Consider the following 20,003-nt stretch of genomic DNA (forward strand, 5'->3'; position numbering starts at 1 on the left):
CATATTATTCAAATATAAGCTCAGGTTTACACTGATGGGGGGAAAATTAGGTTAAAATGATTTTTTTTACCTAAAATATGAAAAAAAAAATCAGCTGAAAATGACAAAAAATAAATAAATCAAGTTGTATTGCAGGGTTTCCTCTAATGTTGGGGTTTGTTTAAGCAGTAGTTGCAGGTTTACTGCTAGCACTGCTGAGGTACATTTATGATTAAAATAGAATATCACTGCTGAGGTAAATTTATGATTAAAATAGAATATCACTGCTGAGGTAAATTTATGATTAAAATAGAATATCACTGCTGAGTTAGAATAGCAGTGCTGAAGTAAATTCACAATGAGAACAGCACTGCTGATGTAAACCTATAACATATTCGTAAACCATAAAAATAGAATATCACTGCTGAGATTAATGTATGATACGAATAGCACTCCTAAGGGAAATGCATGATTAGGATAGCACTGCTGAGGTAAATTCATGGTTAGAATACAATTGCACCACTGAGGTAGATGTATGTTTAGAATAGCACTGCTCGAGTAAATACATGATTAAAATACCATTGCTGAGGTAAATGCATGATTAGAATAGCACTGCTGAGGTAAATTCATGGTTAGAATACAATTGCACTACTGAGGTAGATGTATGTTTAGAATAGCACTGCTATGGTAAATACATGATTAAAATACCATTGCTGAGATAAATTCATAATTGGAATAGCACTGCTGAGGTAAATGTATGATTAGAATAGAATTGCATAGCTGAGGTAAATTCATGATCAGAATAGCACGGCTGAGGAATAAGGCTGTAGAATAAGGCTGCTGAGATAAATTCATGATTAGAATGGAATTGCGCTGCTGAGGTCAGTTTTTGGTTAGATTAGAATAGCACTGCTGAAGTAACCCTATAATTAGAATAAGACTGCTGAGGTAAATTATTGAATATTATTGGTTACTATGGTATTCAAGCTGGTTGTTGTGGTGTCTCAGGGGGTTGTAATGGTATCCTAGGTGGTTTCCATGGTATCGCATGTAGTTGCTATTGTGTTTTAGGTCGTTGCCACAGTATGTGCATCCATAACTAAAATTTTCGTATCTGCTGTAAACAAAACTAATAATTATTAGAATAGTTTGAATCTGGAACTTTCCGGTGTAAATTGATCATGAAATATCTCCTCAAAGAGTCTTGTGCACACCCCAAAATGTATAAGTTGTGAGGTGTTATCTTGTAAATGAGGTTGAATGAGGTTGAGCGCTGGTGAACCTGCTCTTTCTAGCGTCGTAGGATTGTAGCATTAGCGTTAGCATACATGGAACCATTTTTACAGAACCTGATGCTTCAAAGAAACAACAATAGATGCAGTAAAGACCGCAAACATCTGCAGTGTCGACAAATTTGCAATGAGGTCGCATTTTTACAGGATACTGATGCTTCAAAGAAACAACAATAGATGCAGTAAAGACCGCAAACATCTGCAATGTCGTCAAATTTGCAATGAGGTCTCATTTTTACAGGATCCTGATGCGTCAAAGAAACAACAATAGATGCAGTAAAGACCGTAAACATCTGCAGTGTCGACAAATTTGCAATGAGGTCGCATTTTTACAGGATACTGATGCTTCAAAGAAACAACAATAGATGCAGTAAAGACCGCAAACATCTGCAGTATTGTCAAATTTGCGACGAGGTCGCATTTTTACAGGATCCTGATGCTTCAAAGAAACAACAATAGATGCAGTAAAGACCGTAAACATCTGCAGTGTCGACAAATTTGCAATGAGGTCGCATTTTTACAGGATACTGATGCGTCAAAGAAACAACAATAGATGCATTAAAGACCGCGAATGTCTGCAATGTCGTCAAATTTGCGACAAGGTTGCATTTTTACAGGATCCTGATGCTTCAAGGAAACAACAATAGATGCAGTAAAGGCCGCGAACATCTGCAATGTCTTGAAATTTGCGACGAGGTCGCATTTTTACATGATCCTGATGCTTCAAAGAAACAACAATAGATGCAGTAAAAATTTGACGTCTTTACTGCATCTATACAGTCATTGTTTCTCAGTTTGACCTTCTTTTAACGATGCATGGATTAGGATGAATGGATCACCTGAGCCCCAGACTCTTTCCTCGGGTATTATTGGACGCTGATGGACGTACGGTTGGAGTTGGTACAGATGAAGGAGTCTAACGTCCGCGGGTTCCTCGGAGGCTTTGAGTAAACGGAGCAGACTGCTGTCCCCCGCGAGGCCAGGCTAATCTCCACAGACCCACACACCTTCTGTGTCCGTATCATCGCCTCCTTATGCAGCCTGTTGAGTGCGAACGACTCGTCGTGAAAAAGCGTGAAAATCGCTCGGCGCTCTGTCGCTCCTGTCACTGACGGGTTCCCGGGGATTTGGAGCATTGTCAGCTCTCCACCTACACACAGAATGTGACTTCTTCTGAGCAGGGATGGCATGTTATCTCTCTCTCTTTCTCTCTCTCTTTTTCTGGACTTAAATACACTCTATATATAGTTTCGTTAAGCACCTTTGAAGCATCGGGATCAGGGACTCTCGTGGCCGCGCTGCAAAACAGGCCTAGAATAATCTAATCACAGCCGATACATCTCTACTCATTTCAGGGCTGTACTTCTTACGTATTTCTTTATTTCAATGCTTTTCTTCTTACTTCTCGTCCATGTGGACAGATTCTCCTGATCCACCTGAGCTGTGGATCTCTGCAGCTCCTCCAGAGTGACCATGGGCCTCTTGGCTGCTTCCCTGGAGTGTTTAAGCATCGTTGAACTTGAGCAATGAAGTTCTAAGAAACCATCTTTGTGATGAGTTGGAGTTGGAGTGTCACTAAAAGTCTATGGGATGAGTTGGAATGATGAAAGTCTATTTAACTCCATTGGGATAAGTTGAACCTGAGCCATGAAGTTCTAGTTACCATCTTTGGGATGAGTTGCAATGTTGGAGTGTCAGTAAAAGTCCATGGGATGAGTTGGACTGATGAAACTTCATTTAACTCCATTGGGATGAGTTGGAGTGTTGGAGAGCCATTAAACTTAAGCAGTAAAGTTCTAGTTAGCATCTTTGGGATGAGTTGGAGTGTTGGAGTCAAGTTGTCCTGTGGTTGTCCAGAGTCTCCTAATCCACCTAAACTGTGGATCTCTGCAGCTCCTCCAGAGTGACCATGGGCTGAGTTGGAGTTGGAGGGTCATTAAAAGTCTATGGGATGAATTGGAATGATGAAACTTAATTTACCTCCACTGGGATGAGTTGGAATAAATAAAGCTCTAGTTACCGTCTTTGTGATGAGTTGGAGTTTTGGAGTCAAGTTGTCCTGTGGACAAATTTTCCTGATCCACCTGAGCTGGGGATCTCTGCAGCTTTTCCAGAGTGACCATGGGCTGAGTTGGAGTTGGAGTGTTTAAGTGTCAGTAAAGGTCTATGGGATGAGTTGGAATGAAGAAACTCTATTTAACTCCATTGGGATAAGTTGCAATTGAACCTGAGCAATAAAGTTCTAGTAACCATCTTTTGGATGAGTTGCAATGTTGGAGTGTCAGTAAAAGTCTATGGGATGAGTTGGAATGTTGAAACTTCATTTACCTTCATTGGGATGAGTTGGAATAAATAAAGTTCTAGTTACCATCTTTGTGATGAGTTGGAGTGTCAGTAAAATATATGGGATGAGTTGGACTGATAAAACTTAGTTTAACTCTATTGGGATGAGTTGGAGTGTTGGAGAGCCATTAAACTTAAGCAGTAAAGTTCTAGTTAGCATCTTTGTGATGAGTTGGAGTTTTGGAGTCAAGTTGTCCTGTGGACAGAGTCTCCTAATCCACCTAAACTGTGGATCTACACAGCTCCTCCAGAGTGACCATGGGCTGAGTTGGAGTTGGAGTTGGAGTGTCAGTAAAGGTCTATGGGATGAATTGGAATGATGAAACTTCATTTACCCCCACTGGGATGAGTTGGAATAAATAAAGCTCTAGTTACTGTCTTTGGGATGAGTTGGAGTTTTGGAGTCAAGTTGTCCTGTGGACAGATTTTTCTGATCCACCTGAGCTGGGGATCTCTGCAGTTTCTCCAGAGTGACCATGGGCTGAGTTGGAGTTGGAGTGTTTAAGTGTCAGTAAAGGACTATGGGATGAGTTGGAATGAAGAAACTCTATTTAACTTCATTGGGATAAGTTGCAATTATTTGAAGCACCATTGAACCTGAGTGATAAAGTTCTAGTTACCATCTTTGGGATGAGTTGAAGTGCTGGACGTTTAGGAAAAATGTATAAAATACATTTGTATAATGAAACTCCATTTGCAATGTTGGAACACTACTAAACCAGAGAAATAAAGTTCTAGTTACCATCTGTGAGATGAGTTGGAGTGTCAGGAAAAGTTTATGGAATGGGTTGGAATGATAAAACTCTATTTAACTCCATTGGGATAAGTTGGAATTATTTGGAGCACCATTGAATCTGAGCTATGAAGTTCTGGTTACCATCATTGGGATGAGTTGGAGTTTTGGAGTCTAGTTGTCCTGTGGACAGATTCTCCTGATCCACCTGAACTGTGGATCTACACAGCTCCTCCAGAGTGACCATGGGCTTTTTGGTTGCTTCTGTCACCAGAGTGTAATAGAACTGCTTTGGGATGAGTTGGATTGTTGAAGTTTAATTGAACTACTTTGGGATGAGTTGGAGCGCCAGAGCTTTATTGAACTCCTTTGAGATGAGTTGGAGCACCAGTGATCTATTGAACTCCTTTGCAATCAGTTATAGTTCAAAGGTATAATTGAACTTATTTGGGGTTGAGTTGAAGTGTAAGAGTTTAACTGAACTCCTTTGATTACAGAGTTATAGAGCCAGAGTTTAATTTAACTTCCTCGGTATGAGTTAGAGCACCAAGTTAAATTTAACTTTTTTGGCATGAGTAAAAGCACCAGAGTTTACTTGAACTACTTTAGGAATAGTTGAATTCCTACAAGTTGTAGATGCCGGGGATTAATTAAACTCCTTTGGGATGAGTTGGGTTGCCTTTCACACCTGCTCTTTTGGTTGCAACCCAGCTGAAAAGTCATTTATCCGTTAGAAGGGGGTGTTCACAAGTATTTGCTCTTGCGTTTAGTGCTGATGTAGCATTTTCACTTCCGTTTTTTATTCTTACTGCGGTACTCTTTTTACTCTCCAGCCTATTTTCCATACCTCCTCCCATCCCTTCACCACCTCCAGCCGCATCACGCCTCTTCCCCCGGGTAATTAGCGCTTATCCGTGGAGCAGATTCGGCCGGATCGGGCGACAAGTTGTCAAAAGCTCTCGCAGATTTTCGGCGCTAAAGTGCTACTAGCCTCCTGCTTTAAACTGTCTGCTTTAATGCTAATGGTTTCAGAGGCGTGTGAGCCGGCACGGCTCCTGGCAGCCGTCCCCCGGTGAAGAGCCTGACATTAGTGGTCATGTAGCTCGTCTCAACACCTCCTACAAGCTGCCGGAGCTCGAGCCCCGCCCCTCCTCCGGCGCAGGCTGGCGGATATAAATAGAATGGACGTGTTGCGCATTGCTGCATTATGCATGCGCCCTGCCACGCGCTCATCACTGTCACCGCCATCCAGCCTGCTGCTTTTTTCACCGGTATCCCTCCCAATAAAATAAACAATTAGGTGTCAGAAAAAAACAGAGAGCGGTGCGGCGGGTTGCCAGATCCTCAGGTGGAGCAACTCTGCACCCGTCAGGTGCAGCTTATGGAGGCTGATTTAAAGACCTGGACTGAACCCAAACTCAGAATCAGACACAGCTTACGTAGAGCTGCAGGAAACGCTTCCTAATGAAGTAACTTCAGCTTCAGGTGGGATTAGTTTTGGGATGAGTTGAAGTAATAAAACTCCAGTGGACTTGGAGTACCATTAAACTTTATTGATGGAATATCTTTGGGATAAAATTTGGTGTGACTTCTGGGATGAGTTGGAATGTTGGAGCAGCATTGAACTTGAGGGATGAAGTTGTAGTAACTATCTTTGGGATGAGTTGGGGTATCAGTAAAAGTCACTGGGATGAGTAGGAGGAGTGTTAGTTAAAGTCTTTGGGATGAAACTCTATTTAGCTCCTTTGGGATTAGTTAAAATTTTGAAGCACCACTGAACTTCAACAATGAAGTTCTAATAACCATCTTTGGGATTAGATGGAGTGTTGGAGTGTCAGTAAATGTCTCTGGGATGAGTTGGGGTAATGAGGTTGTATTACATTTTTATTTGGGATGAGTTGGGGTAATGAGGTTGCATTTAGCTCCATTGGGATGAGTCAGGTGCAGTGTATGGAGGCTGATTTTAAGACCTGGACTGAACCCAAACTCAGAATCAGACACAGCTTACGTAGAGCTGCAGGAAACGCTTCCTAATGAAGCGACTTCAGCTTCAGGTGGGATCAGTTTTGGGATGAGTTGAAGTAATAAAACTCCAGTGGACTTGGAGTACCATTAAACTTTATTGATGGAATATCTTTGGGATAAAATTTGGTGTAACTCCTGGGATGAGTTGGAAAGTTGAACTTGAGGGATGAAGTTCTAGTAACCATCTTTGGGATGAGTTGGAGTGTCAGTAAAAGTCTCTGGGATGAGTAGGAGGAGTGTTAGTTAAAGTCTTTGGGATGAAACTCTATTTAGCTCCTTTGGGATGAGTTAAAATGTTGGAGCACCACTAAACTTCAACAATGAAGTTCTAATAACCATCTTTGGGATTAGATGGAGTGTTGGAGTGTCAGTAAAAGTCTCTGGGATGAGTTACCATTGAGTTGGGGTAATGAGGTTACATTTAACTCCATTGGGATGAGTCAGGTGCAGCTTGTGGAGGCTGATTTAAAGACCTGGACTGAACCCAAACTCAGAATCAGACACGGTTTACGTAGAGCTGCAGGAAACATCCTAATGAAGTGATTTCAGCCTCAGTTTGGGTCAGTTTTGGGATGAGTTTGGGATGAGTTGAAGTAATTAAACTCCAGTGGACCTGGAGTACCATTAAACGTTATTGATGAAATATCTTTGGGATAAAATTTGGTGTGACTTCTGGGATGAGTTAGAATGTTGAAGCACCATTGAACTTGAGGGATGAAGTTCTAGTAACCAGCTTTGGGTTGAGTTGGAGCATTGGAGTGTCAGCAAAAGTGTCTGGGATGAGTTGGAGTGTTGGAATGTCAGTAAAGGTCTTTGGGATGAGTTGAAATGTTGCCGTTGAACTTCAGCAGTGAAGTTCTAGTAACCATCTTTGGGATGAGTTGGAGTGTTTGGGTGCCAGTAAAGGTCTCTGGGATGGGTTGGCGTGTTAGTGAAAGTCTTTGGTATGAAACTCTATTTAGCTCCTTTGGGATGAGTTAAAATGTTGGAGCACCATTGCACTTCAGCAATCAAGTTCTAATAACCATCTTTGGAACTAAACGGAGTGTTGGAGTTTCAGTAAAGGTCTCTGGGATGAGTTGGAGTGTTGAGGTGTCAGGGGATGCGTTTGGGATGAAACTCCGTTTAACTATTTTGGGATGAGTTGGAATATTGGAGCATCATTGAACTTAAGTGATTAAGTTCTAGTTACCATCTTTGGGATTGGGTTGTTGGGGATTGGGGTGTCAGTAAAGGTCTTTGTGATGAGTTGAAATGTTGGAGCACCATTGAACTTGAGCGATGTAGTTCTAGTAACCATCTTTGGGTTGAGTTGGAGCATTGGAGTGTCAGCAAAAGCCTCTGGGATGAGTTGGAATGATGAAACTCAACTCCATTGGGAATATTGAAGCACCATTGAACTTGAGCGATGAAGTTCTAGTTACCATATTTGGGATGAGTTGCAATGGTGAAACTCCATTTAACTCCTATTGGAATGATGAAACTCAACTCCATTGGGATGAGTTGGAATATTGGAGAGTACCATTGAACTTGAGCTAAGAAGTTCTAGTAACCATATTTGGGTTGAGTTGGAGTGTCAGTAAAAATCTATGGAATAATGAAACTCCATTAAATTCCTTTGGGATGAGTTGGGGTAATGAGTTTTAGTGGAATTCCCTATAGTTAAAGCCTGTTAAATCACACACACACACACACACTTACACACACACACACACTTACACACACACACTTACACACACACACACTTACACACACACACACACACACACACACACACACTCACACACACACACACACACTCCTGCCGCTGTCTCTGTAGTCACTCTCTCGTTACTCACTCACACTGAGAGCGGCTCTGGAGGCGGGTGGTGAGTGTCCTGCCACTCCTGCCACTCCTGCCACTCCTGCCACTGATAACTGCCTCTCTCTGTGCTGGCCTTAACTCCAACTATGGTCAAGAATAATTTCAGAATAGTTAAAAACACAATTAAGTGGCGTTTTTATAGATATCTCACAAAATCAACAGCATCTCAGATCAAAAGAAACACTTAGGGCTCTTTTTAGAGTGTGTCAATGTGTCTACGCTATCGTAACGGCGGGAAAAGTACACCTTGTGTGACTCGAAACACAAAGCAAAAGGCATGCACTAACAATTCTCTTACTTAATCATGGGTGTGGCTAATTTTGGGGGCATAACGTGAAATAAACCAATCAACTTGACACTACCAATCAGCTCATCATTCCCTTTAAGAGTCAGGTGAGCTCTGACTTTGGTGAATTGCTATTTTAATGGTGCAGCTACCTGGACTTGTCCAACAAACTCTTCTCAGCAGAGGAAACTGAGCTGCTGGTTGACGCTGTGAAGGAGCTCCAGCAGCTCATTTACAGGAACAGCAATGTTATTTTATTTACTATTCTGTGTTGCCAAGATAGCGATGAACACCTGACTGTTGGCGTCTGTCTAGGTTGTATTCGGTCAGTGGAGCTCCTGTGTTTTCTGTTACCAAGATAAACAAGCAAAACTCCAGAAATGTACCTGAACACACCTCATTTCCAGAACACCACGCCCATCAGTGTAGATATATTCAGAAGCTCTGCTGCTGTTTAAACCAGGCAGGAGGAAGGAGTGAAAATAGGCTGTTGGCGGGGTGTAAGATAGCAATGAGCAGTTAAATGTGCACTCTACCATCTTGCATGTGCAGCCGGCAATAAACACATAGAACAAAGAACACGCCCACATCTTTGCGCAGAATTGAGCTGTTTACTGCTGTATTAATGTTTAAAATGTATTTTTTGTATATTTTGCAGTGTGTACGTCCCGCTGTCAGCGGTTCCTGATATCCCGGGTCGGTGAGGACTGGATCTTCCTGATTCTGCTGGGGCTCCTGATGGCGCTGGTCAGCTGGGTCATGGACTACACCATCGCCTTCTGCCAGCAAGGTGAGGGACAGCGGGGGACGGGGGACATCAGCACAACACACATGCAGCTCATTTACCTGCAGATGTTGCTACAGCTGGACCTGTAGATCCTGTAGCTCTACACTCATAGGTTGAAGCTGAAGCTGACGTTGAAGCATAGCAGCGTCATAGCAACACCTTAGCAACCACTTAGAAACAACATAGCGAACAACAAAGATATTATAGCAACACAGTAACAACAACTTAACAATCAACAAGAATATTATAGCAACACCCTAGCAACTACCATAGCAACACCATAGCAACCACCTAGCAACACTTTAGCAACACCTTAGCAACCACCACAGACACCATAGTAACCACCTAGCAACTACCATGTATACCATAGCAACACCTTAGCAACCACCTAGCAACAACATAGCAACTAACAAAGATATTATAGCAACACAGTAACAACAACTTAACAATCAACAAGAATATTATAGCAACACCCTAGCAACTACCATAGCAACACCATAGAAACCACCTAGCAACACTTTAGCAACAACTTAGTAACCACAACGGATACCATAGCAACACCTTAGCAACCACCTAGCAGCCGCTTAGCAACACCTTAGCAACCACCACAGACACCATAGTAATCAACTACCATGTATACCATAGCATCACCTTAGCAACCACCAGGCTATACCTTAGCAGTCACCTTAGCAACCGCTTAGGAACAACGTAGCAACCATAAAGGATACTATAGCAACACCATAGCAACACCTTAGCAACCACTACAGACACCATAGCAACCACTTAGCAACTACCATGGATACCATATCAACACTTTAGCAACCACCAAGCAACACATTAGCAATTGCCTAGCAACCACTTAGAAACAACTTATCAACCAATAAGGATACTATAGCAACACCTTAGCAACCACCTAGCAACTGCTTAGCAACACCTTAGCAACCACCACACACCATAGCAACCACCTAGCAACTACCATGGATACCAAAGCAACACCTTAGCAACCACCAGGCAATACCTTAGCAGTCGCCTTAGCAACCGCTTAGGAACAGCGTAGCAGCCAACAAGGATACTATGGCAACACCTTAGCAACACCATAGCAACCACTTAGCAATCACCTTTGCAATTGCTTCAATATTGCAACCACCACGGATACTGTAGCAACACCTTAGCAACCGCCTAGCAACACCTTAGCAACCACGGATACCAAAGCAACACCTTAGCAAACACCCAGCAACACCTTACCAGGCAACAAGAATACCATTGCAACACCATGGCACCCACCTACCGTACCAACACCTTAGCAACCACCAGGCAACACCTTAGCAATCACCTTTGCAATTGCTTCAATATTGCAACCACCACGGATACTGTAGCAACACCTTAGCAACCGCCTAGCAACACCTTAGCAACCACGGATACCAAAGCAACACCTTAGCAAACACCCAGCAACACCTTACCAGGCAACAAGAATACCATTGCAACACCATGGCACCCACCTAGCAATTACCGTTAATACCATACCAACACCTTAGCACACACCGAGCAACAACGAGCAACACCTTAGCAACCGCCTAGCAATCACTTAGCAACAACTCAGCAACCACCACGGATTCCATAGCAACACCTTATCAACAACCTAGCAACACCGTATCAACGACCTAGCAACCACTTAGAAACAACAAAGCAACCAACAAGGATACTATAGCAACACCTTAGCAAACACCTAGCAACCACTTAGCAACTGCCTAGCAACCACATAGCAACCACCATAGTGAACGATGTGCATCAGATGATGTTTTGAGCGTCTGTGCTGAATATATGTATATATAAATATATGAATATATGTTGTGTGTGGTGTTTGTGTGTGTAGCACAGAAGTGGATGTACGGAGGTCTGGACAGTAACATGCTGCTGCAGTATCTGGCCTGGGTCACGTATCCTGTGGTCCTCATCACCTTCTCCGCAGGGTTCACGCAGATCCTCGCCCCGCAGGCCGTGGGTGAGACACGCAAAACACGTATCTAGCACCTGATATCCTCACTATATATTTACTACAGTATTTATATTTATTTAAATATCCTCTCGCCCCGCAGGCCGTGGGTGAGATACGCAAAATCTAGCACCTGATATCCTCACTATATATTTATTTATATATTTAAATATGCTCTGGTCCTGCAGGCTCTGGGATTCCTGAGATGAAGACCATCCTCCGGGGGGTGGTGCTGAAGGAGTACCTCACCTTTAAAACCTTTGTGGCGAAAGTGATCGGACTGACCTGTGCTCTGGGCAGCGGGATGCCTCTGGGTAAAGAGGTGAGAGTTCAGCCGAACAATCAGATTCTTATTTAAGATTTGAGATATTTAAAATATTTTAGATATTTGGAATATTTGAAGTATTTGGGATATTTGGAAAATGTGGGATATTTAGGATATTTTGAATATTATTATAATATTATTATATTATTTTGAATATTTGGAAATATCTATGATATTAGTGATATTTGTAATATTTTGAATATTTGTGATATTTGGAAATATTTATAATTTTTGGGATATTATAAATATTTGGGATATTTTAAATATTTGGTAAATTTGCAATATTTAGAATTTTGTGATATTTGGAATTATTTAGAATATTTGTAATGTTTTGAATATTTAGAATATTTGTAATATTTTGGATATTTGGGAGATTTTTAATATTTGGGATATTTGTAATATTTGTAATATTTGGGAGATTTTTAATATTTTGGATATTTCGGAGATTTTTAATATTTGGGATATTTGTAATATTTGTAATATTTGGGAGATTTTTAATATTTTGGATATTTGGGAGATTTTTAATATTTGGGATATTTGTAATATTTGTAATATTTGGGATATTTGTAATATTTTGGATATTTGTAATATTTGTAATATTTTGGATATTTGTAATATTTGTAATATTTTGGATATCTGTAATATTTTTAATATTTGGGATATTTGTAATATTTTTAATATTTGGGATATTTGTAATATTTGTAATATTTTTAATATTTGGGATATTTGTAATATTTTTAATATTTGGGATATTTGTAAAATGTTTAATATTTGGGATATTTGTAATATTTGTAATATTTGTAGTATTTTGGATATTTGTAATATTTTGAATATTTGGGATATTTGGAAATATTTGGGATATTTGTAATATTTTAAATATTTTGGATATTTGTAATATTAAAATGATGAGGTTTTAATATCTCGTAATCTATTTTAGATATGAAATGTTGCATAAGAAAAAATATGAGCTCTTGAGGTCATAACTGGGAGAACGGTAGTCTTGCTGAATTGAGTGTAAAGTTTGGTTGAGGGGGGATTATGGGTTGGAGTTGATTTTCAGGAGTTAGGCTCCGCCTCTTTGCTCCAGTGAAAGGGTGATTTTTCTTCTAAACTGGGTAGAAAAACAGTTAAAATGCTACATTATTTTAATTTCACTTGTGTGTATTTTTCCTCAGGGTCCGTTTGTTCACGTGGCGAGTCTGTGTGCTGCTCTCCTCAGTAAATTCATGGCTCTGTTTGGAGGAATCTACCTGGTAAGAGATAATATTATATTCTTTATTATTTATCTGCTTGTGTTGATTGTATACTATTCCAGTGCTTATCTCAAACTATCTCAGAGTAGTTTACTGAAAATCCTGACTTAAAACTCCAGCATGAGTCCAGCATTTATAACTATGCTAACGCTAGCTGGCACTTAGCGACTTACTGAAAAAAAAACCCTGCAAAAACATTTGTTATGTATTATTATTATTTATAGTTTGCCAAAATAATCTTTCTAAATTACGAGATATTAAGTTATAACTGTAAAATAAGTCAACAAGTATGAAATATTGCATCGCAATTATGAGATAGTAAGTAAGAATTATGAGATAGTAGGTCAACTGAGATAATAAGTCAGTGCTATGATATATTTAGTCAAGAATAGAATAATTACTCGATGTTCTCGAGGTGGATATATAACCTCGATTCTCAGAGTATAAGGTTTGCGAGAGCTCTGTGAGATTTGTGTTTATAGATCTCTGGCGCTGATCCAGCTCTCAGCTCTGTGTAAAGTGATCAATACTGCTGTTTCTACAGAACCGGTCCCACAAAACAGTCCCAGCTGCAAATAAAACACTTTATTCCACCTTAAAAACAGAAATAAATCACACCTACAGCACAGAAACACCAGCAGAACCACCATGTATATTTATGATATCGTACGTAAATATTATATATTTGAGGTAGTAAAGTTATGATTGAGATCTAAAGTTATAACTATGAGATAGTACAATTATGATAAAATGATAAAATAACGAGATACTACATTAACTGTAAGATAAGTCAAAACTGAGATAAAAGTCAGAAATATAAGATAATGCCATTAAGCCAACTAATATAGTCTCAGTCTCAGTCATAGTTATGAAAAGATTGTGATTTCGATAACTACGAGATACTTAGTTAACTGAGATAGTACGTTACAACTATGATATATTTAGTCAGAATTGGGATAGTGAGATATTAAGTCATAACTATGATTGAGATTGTGAGTCATAACTGCAAAATAGTAAGATTATGACTGAGATTGAAATTTATAACTGAGATAGTCATAACCATGAGATAGTATGATAATGATTGAGATTAAAAGTCTTTGAGATAGTAAGGTCATGATTAAGATAGTAAGACATTATTGAGATTGAAAGTTATAACAGTGAGATAGTAAGGTTGAGATTGAGATAGTGAGATAGGCATGACTACGACATTGTAAGATTTTAATTATGAGATAGTAATCATAACATTGAGATAGTAAGTCATAACTGTAAAATAGTAGGCTTACAATTGAGATTATAAGTCATTACATTGAAGGTATTAAGGTTATGACTAAGATGGTAAGGCATAACTACAATATTGTAAGATATATGTGATTATGAGATAGAATGTCATAACTTTGAGATAGTAAGGTTATGATTAAGATTGAAAGTTATAACTATGAGATGACTATATACTATCTATGAGTATGATTATGATTGAAATAGTACATCATATCCATGAAATAGTAAGATTATGTTTGAGATAACTGTAGATAGTAAGATTATAATTGAAATCAAAAGTCATAACTGTGAGATAGTTAGTATATGATTGAGATAGTAAATTATATAAGGATATAATTAGTCAGAATTGAGATATAAAAGGCACATTTGGGGCAGAAAGTCATATCTAGGAGATGGTAGGTCAACTGAGATAGTAGGTAATATCTATGAGATAGTAAGTCAGGAGTTCTGTGGACAGTAGATACAGTTACTACAATAAAAAAGATTAAAGGATAAACTTTTTTTTTTAATTCCCTTAATTTCAGGAGAAACAGTGAATATATTGTGTTTATATGCGTCTGCAGTCGTGACGTGTGTGTAGTGTGTGTGTAGTGTGTGTGTGTAGAGTGTGTGTAATGTGTGTGTAGTGTGTTAGTTTTGATTATTAGGCGGGAGAAAGCTTGAATTAGCTGGTTATTATAATTGATCAGAGTGTAGTCAGACCCTCGGGATTCGGGTTATTTTGGGCCGGAAACGTTTTTCCGGACGATGTGGATGAAAATGGAATGGGAATTAGACGCCTGCGTCGGCATTAATTAATTATGCGGGTGATTTAAAACGTTGCATCGGTTGATAATTGGCTGTGAAAAGCTCGTCCAATTATCAGCTTCCAGCGAAACTTCAGCGCATTATCAGAACCGCTAAAATAAGATTCAGGAGTGTGTGAATATAGAGTGTGTTTTAAAACACACACACACCTACCATAAAAAATAAAATAAAATAAAATAAAATATATCTGCACACAGAGGGAAGTGTGGGATTGTAAGTTAGCAGGAATAATAAATGATAAATGACTTACTATCTCATAGTTCTCTCTTACTATCTCATAGTTATCACTTTCTATCTCACAATCAAAATCTTACTATCTCATAGTTCTCTCTTACTATCTCATAGTTCTCTCTTACTATCTCATAGTTATCACTTTCTATCTCACAATCAAAATCTTACTATCTCATAGTTCTCTCTTACTATCTCATAGTTCTCTCTTACTATCTCATAGTTCTCTCTTACTATCTCATAGTTCTCTCTTACTTTCTCATAGTTACCACTTTCTATCTCACAATCAAAATCTTACTATCTCACAGTATATTAGTACACTATCTCTTACTATACCAATTTTGAATATTTATATCATAGTTATGATAACTTACTGTCTTGGTTGACTTAATATCTCAAAGTTATGACTTACTATCTCATACTTATAATTTACTATCTCATAACTACACTCTCAGTCATACTGTCACACAGTTATAATTTGCTTTACCAATTTTGACTACTTATATCATAGTTATCATAATGACATACTATCTCAGTTGACTTAATATCTCAGTTATGACTGACTATCTCACAGTTATGACGTAATCATACTATGCTGTAGTATTTCAATCATAACTTTACTATCTCAGTTACCAGTTATAGAAAGATAATGATTAAGATAAAACCTAATTACTGTCAGATAGTAAAATTATGACTGAGATAGAAATTCATAACTGTTAGACAGTAAAATTATGATTGAGATAGTAAGTCATGACATGAGATAGTAAGATTATGACTGAGATAGAAAGTAATATTAGTGAGATAGTAAGATTATAACTGATAGAATGTAATAACTGTGAGACAGTAAGATTATGATTGAGATAGTAAGTCATTACTATGAGATAGTAGTAGTATTATTTTTGTTAACTATAAGATAGATTCTGATTGAGATAGTAATTACTATGAGATAGTAAGATTATGATTGAAATAGTAAGTCATTACTGTAAATCAGTATGAGTATGATTAAGTCATAACTGTGAGATAGTATGATTTTAATTGTGATAGTAAGTGTAAACTATGAGATAGTAAGTCATAAATATAATGTATCAATTGCCAATAGAATAGGACTCTATAAAGCAGATAAATAAACATGAATGTATTGGCACCATGCCTACTGCCAGTTGAGATAAGATGGGATGTATTATCACAGGACTTCATTAGGAACCTCTACAACTCCATGCTGAGACATCCAGCTCAGTAAATATTATCCATATCAGATTTATAATCATTTATTATTCCTGATAACTTTTATCTTCTTCTGAATATCGTTAAAATCCTAAACCTGGGAGCAGGTATCTATCAGAAGATAAATTCTAGATGTATTAAATAAATAGATGCAATAAAAAAATATATGTATTAAATAAATATATGTAATAAATAAATATATGTATTAAATAAATAGCTGTATTAAGAATATATATATTAAAAATATATATGTATTAAATAAATATATTTATTAAATAAGTAGATGTAATAAATAAGTAGATGTAATAAATAAATAGATGTATTAAATAAATATATGTATTAAATAAATATATGTATTAAATAAATAGCTGTATTAAGAATATATATATTAAAAAATATATATGTATGAAATAAATATATTTATTAAATAAGTAAATAGATGTATTAAATAAATAGATGTATTGAATAAATAGATGTATTAAATAAATATACGTATTAAATAAATAGATGTATTAAATAAATAGATGTATTGAATAAATAGATGTATTAAATAAATAGATGTATTGAATAAATAGATGTATTAAATAAATATATGTAATAAATAAATAGATGTATTAAATAAATATATGTAATAAATAAATAGATGTATTAAATATATAGATATATTAAATAAATAGATGTATTAAATATATAGATATATTAAAGCGTAAGTAATGTTCAGGTACTCACTTGTATCCATGTCTATTTTCACTTACCGCTGAAGGAAGAGCCGTTTGAGGGAAACAAGGTAAGAGTACGAAGAGTCGATGTTTCTACGTCACCAAACAGCTTCCTGTTATCCTTCAATCCTTCTGTTTATCCTCAACTATCAGCTAACAGAGACTCTTATTTTATTATTTCACTTTCCCCCATCTGTGATTTTACTTTATTTAAAGGGCCCATATCAGTAAAAACATGTTACTGTACTGTATAATATCTTATATTATCTATATAGTCAATAAATATAACTTTTATTTAAAAATTTTCTCCCAATTTATCCTGCCGATTGCCCCACCCATCCAGCTGCTACTCAGCTGTATATCCCCCTATCACTAGCGATGCCACAACACCAGGAGTGTGAAGACTAGAACACATCTCCTCCGATACATGTGAAGTCAGACTCCACCTCTTTTCAAAGAGGAAAGCTTGAAGGAAAGCACAGCAACTCGGTTCTGATACAGCAGCTCACAGACGCAGCCTTGTGCTGATCCACATCACCCTAGAAGTGATGAGGGGAAAGAGAGAGCACCATCTACTGTACTATACCCACCCAGAGAGAGAGAGCAAGACCCACTGTGCTCTCTCAGGGCTCTGGCAGCTGATGGCAAGCTGCATGACCGTGATGTCACAGACATAGATGTGTTGGCTCTGTGACATCACTTGATTTTTTGTTGTCACAGTCTATTATGATAATTATTTAATTTTACTATTGTAAAATTGTACTATGGTAAAAATGCAGGATATGGGCCCTTTAATGTTTAGTGTGCGGTTTCTTGGTCTGATGTTTTTTTGGCATAATGATCTTTTTTTTATCCACAAACAAAAACATGCAGATTTAATGACAACGCTCATTAACAGCAATGTGTGGTATTGAAGAGTAGTGTGGGTTACTATGGGGAGGGGGTGGTAGTGTGGGTTATTGAGGGGTAGTGTGGAGTATTGTGGAGTAGCATTGTTATATATTGTGGGATATTATGGGAATTATGGGACAGTGTGAGATAGTGTGGGGTATAATTGTGTGGTATTGTGGGTGTAATGGAGTATTGTGTGGGGTAGTGTGGAGTATTGAGGAGTAGCATTGTGAGGTATTGTGGGATATTATGGGAATTATGGGATAGTGTGAGATTATTTGTGTGGGTTATTGTAAGGTAGTGTAAGGTAGTATGAGGTAGTGTGGGGTATTGAGGGTTAGTGTGGGGGTATTGTGAGGTAGTATGAGGTAGTGTGTTATAGTTTGAGGTAGTATGGGGTAGTGTTGGTGGGTATTGTGGGGTAGTATGAGGTAGTGTCGGGATAGTGTGTAAGGTAGTGTGGGGTATTGAGAGATAGTGTGAGGTAGTGTGGGGTAGTCTAAGGTAGTGTGGGGTAATGTGAGGTAGTGTGGGTTAGTGAGGTAGTATGGGTTAGTTTGAGGAGTAGTGAGAAATAGCATGGGTATTGTTAGGTAGTACTGAGTACTGTGAGATAGTATGAGGTAGTGTGGGGTACTACTGTGCGGCATTGTGGGTGTAATGGAGTATTGTGTGGCGTAGTGTGGAGTATTGAGGAGTAGCATGGGTTTTGTGTCATATTATGGGATAGTGTGGGTATTGTGGGTTAGTGTGAGGTAGTGTGTGGGTATTATGGGATAGTGTGAGGTAGTGTGGGGTAGTGTGTGTAGAAAAGTGTATCCTAGTTTAATTCTTTAATTATTACATTATACTGTATAAGAATGCTCTGTACAGTGTGTGAGTGTGTGGTATGTGTGTGTGTGTGGTATGTGTTTGGTGTGTGTGTGTGTGTGTGTTGTGTATTTGTGTGGTGTGTGTGGTATGTGTGTGTGTTGTAGAACGAGCTGAGGAATACGGAGATGCTGTCGGCGGCGTGTGCGGTAGGAGTCGGATGCTGCTTTGCTGCCCCTATAGGAGGTAACTGGTACTGCAGTTCAGTAATTTGACCTGTAACTCAATTACCCACAACTCAATCAATCCTTATTCAATTACTGCTGAAGCTGCACAAAAACAAGGTTTAGGACTTCTTTATTCTTATTATTCCAACTTTTCTCAAATAAGAAAGAAAAACATAAAAAACAGATACCGTCCTGTACACCGATCCAGCATAACATTATGACCACCTTCTTGTTTCTACACCCATTAATTTTTATTATATCAGCTCCTCTGATCCTATTGGACATTCTGTTTCTATAATTACTTATTTTTGAGTGTAACCCTTCATCTCGAGTTGAATAGAGTTATAAAGAAAAGGAGTGAAATCCTCCTCCTAATAAAATAATTAGATATAAATAAACCCTTCAAGAACCTGATCTAGATATAGTTATAGCAGTGGAGCGCTAAAGTTCAGCAACCTAACTGCTGCAGATTCACTAGTGAATGCTGGGGCTTTATCAGGCCTTTATTAATAATCACAGGTGCAGCAATTAATAATTACTGTATATTCCTAAATTCCTATTTGATGAGGAGCTAAAATTAGCTTTTATTAGCTTTAATTCATGTTTTTAAATTTAATTTTTAATTAAAAAAAAAAAAATCAATTCCACCTTAAATGCTGCAGCCTCTGCCATATGTTGCACCATTTAAGGTGGAAGAGGAAAGTTAGCTAGATTGAGAAATTGGGAACTTGGTCTTTTTTTTGTTGTTGTCTTGTCTCCGCCCCAGTCCTGCTCTAGTCATTAGTGTTCTTATCTGTCTTGTTTGTAACCCCGCCCCCTCGTTACCAGCCCCAGGTGTTCCTCACCCTCTGTGTGTTTATAAGCCCCTTTGTTTTAGTGTTTCTTGTCTAGTTTTTTGTATTATTTGAGTGCTGCTTGTTCTTGGTTTCTTTTTTTATT

At 38.1% G+C, this 20,003-nt stretch overlaps 1 protein-coding gene across 1 annotated transcript in view; it reads left to right on the forward strand.

Annotated features, from left to right (window-relative positions):
• Positions 1-20,003, forward strand: part of clcn2a (chloride channel, voltage-sensitive 2a) — a 114,751-nt gene that overhangs the window by 62,569 nt on the left and 32,179 nt on the right. Inside the window, exons 3-9 of the mRNA XM_049476769.1 lie at positions 9,181-9,312; positions 11,183-11,311; positions 11,491-11,624; positions 12,803-12,880; positions 13,682-13,687; positions 17,181-17,204; positions 19,005-19,083. Coding sequence (XP_049332726.1) covers positions 9,181-9,312; positions 11,183-11,311; positions 11,491-11,624; positions 12,803-12,880; positions 13,682-13,687; positions 17,181-17,204; positions 19,005-19,083 — 582 coding nt within the window. The remainder of the gene's footprint in view (positions 1-9,180; positions 9,313-11,182; positions 11,312-11,490; positions 11,625-12,802; positions 12,881-13,681; positions 13,688-17,180; positions 17,205-19,004; positions 19,084-20,003) is intronic.

The sequence above is a fragment of the Astyanax mexicanus genome, chromosome 4 (genome assembly GCF_023375975.1).
Source record: "Astyanax mexicanus isolate ESR-SI-001 chromosome 4, AstMex3_surface, whole genome shotgun sequence".
Classification (NCBI taxonomy): Eukaryota; Metazoa; Chordata; class Actinopteri; order Characiformes; family Acestrorhamphidae; genus Astyanax; species Astyanax mexicanus.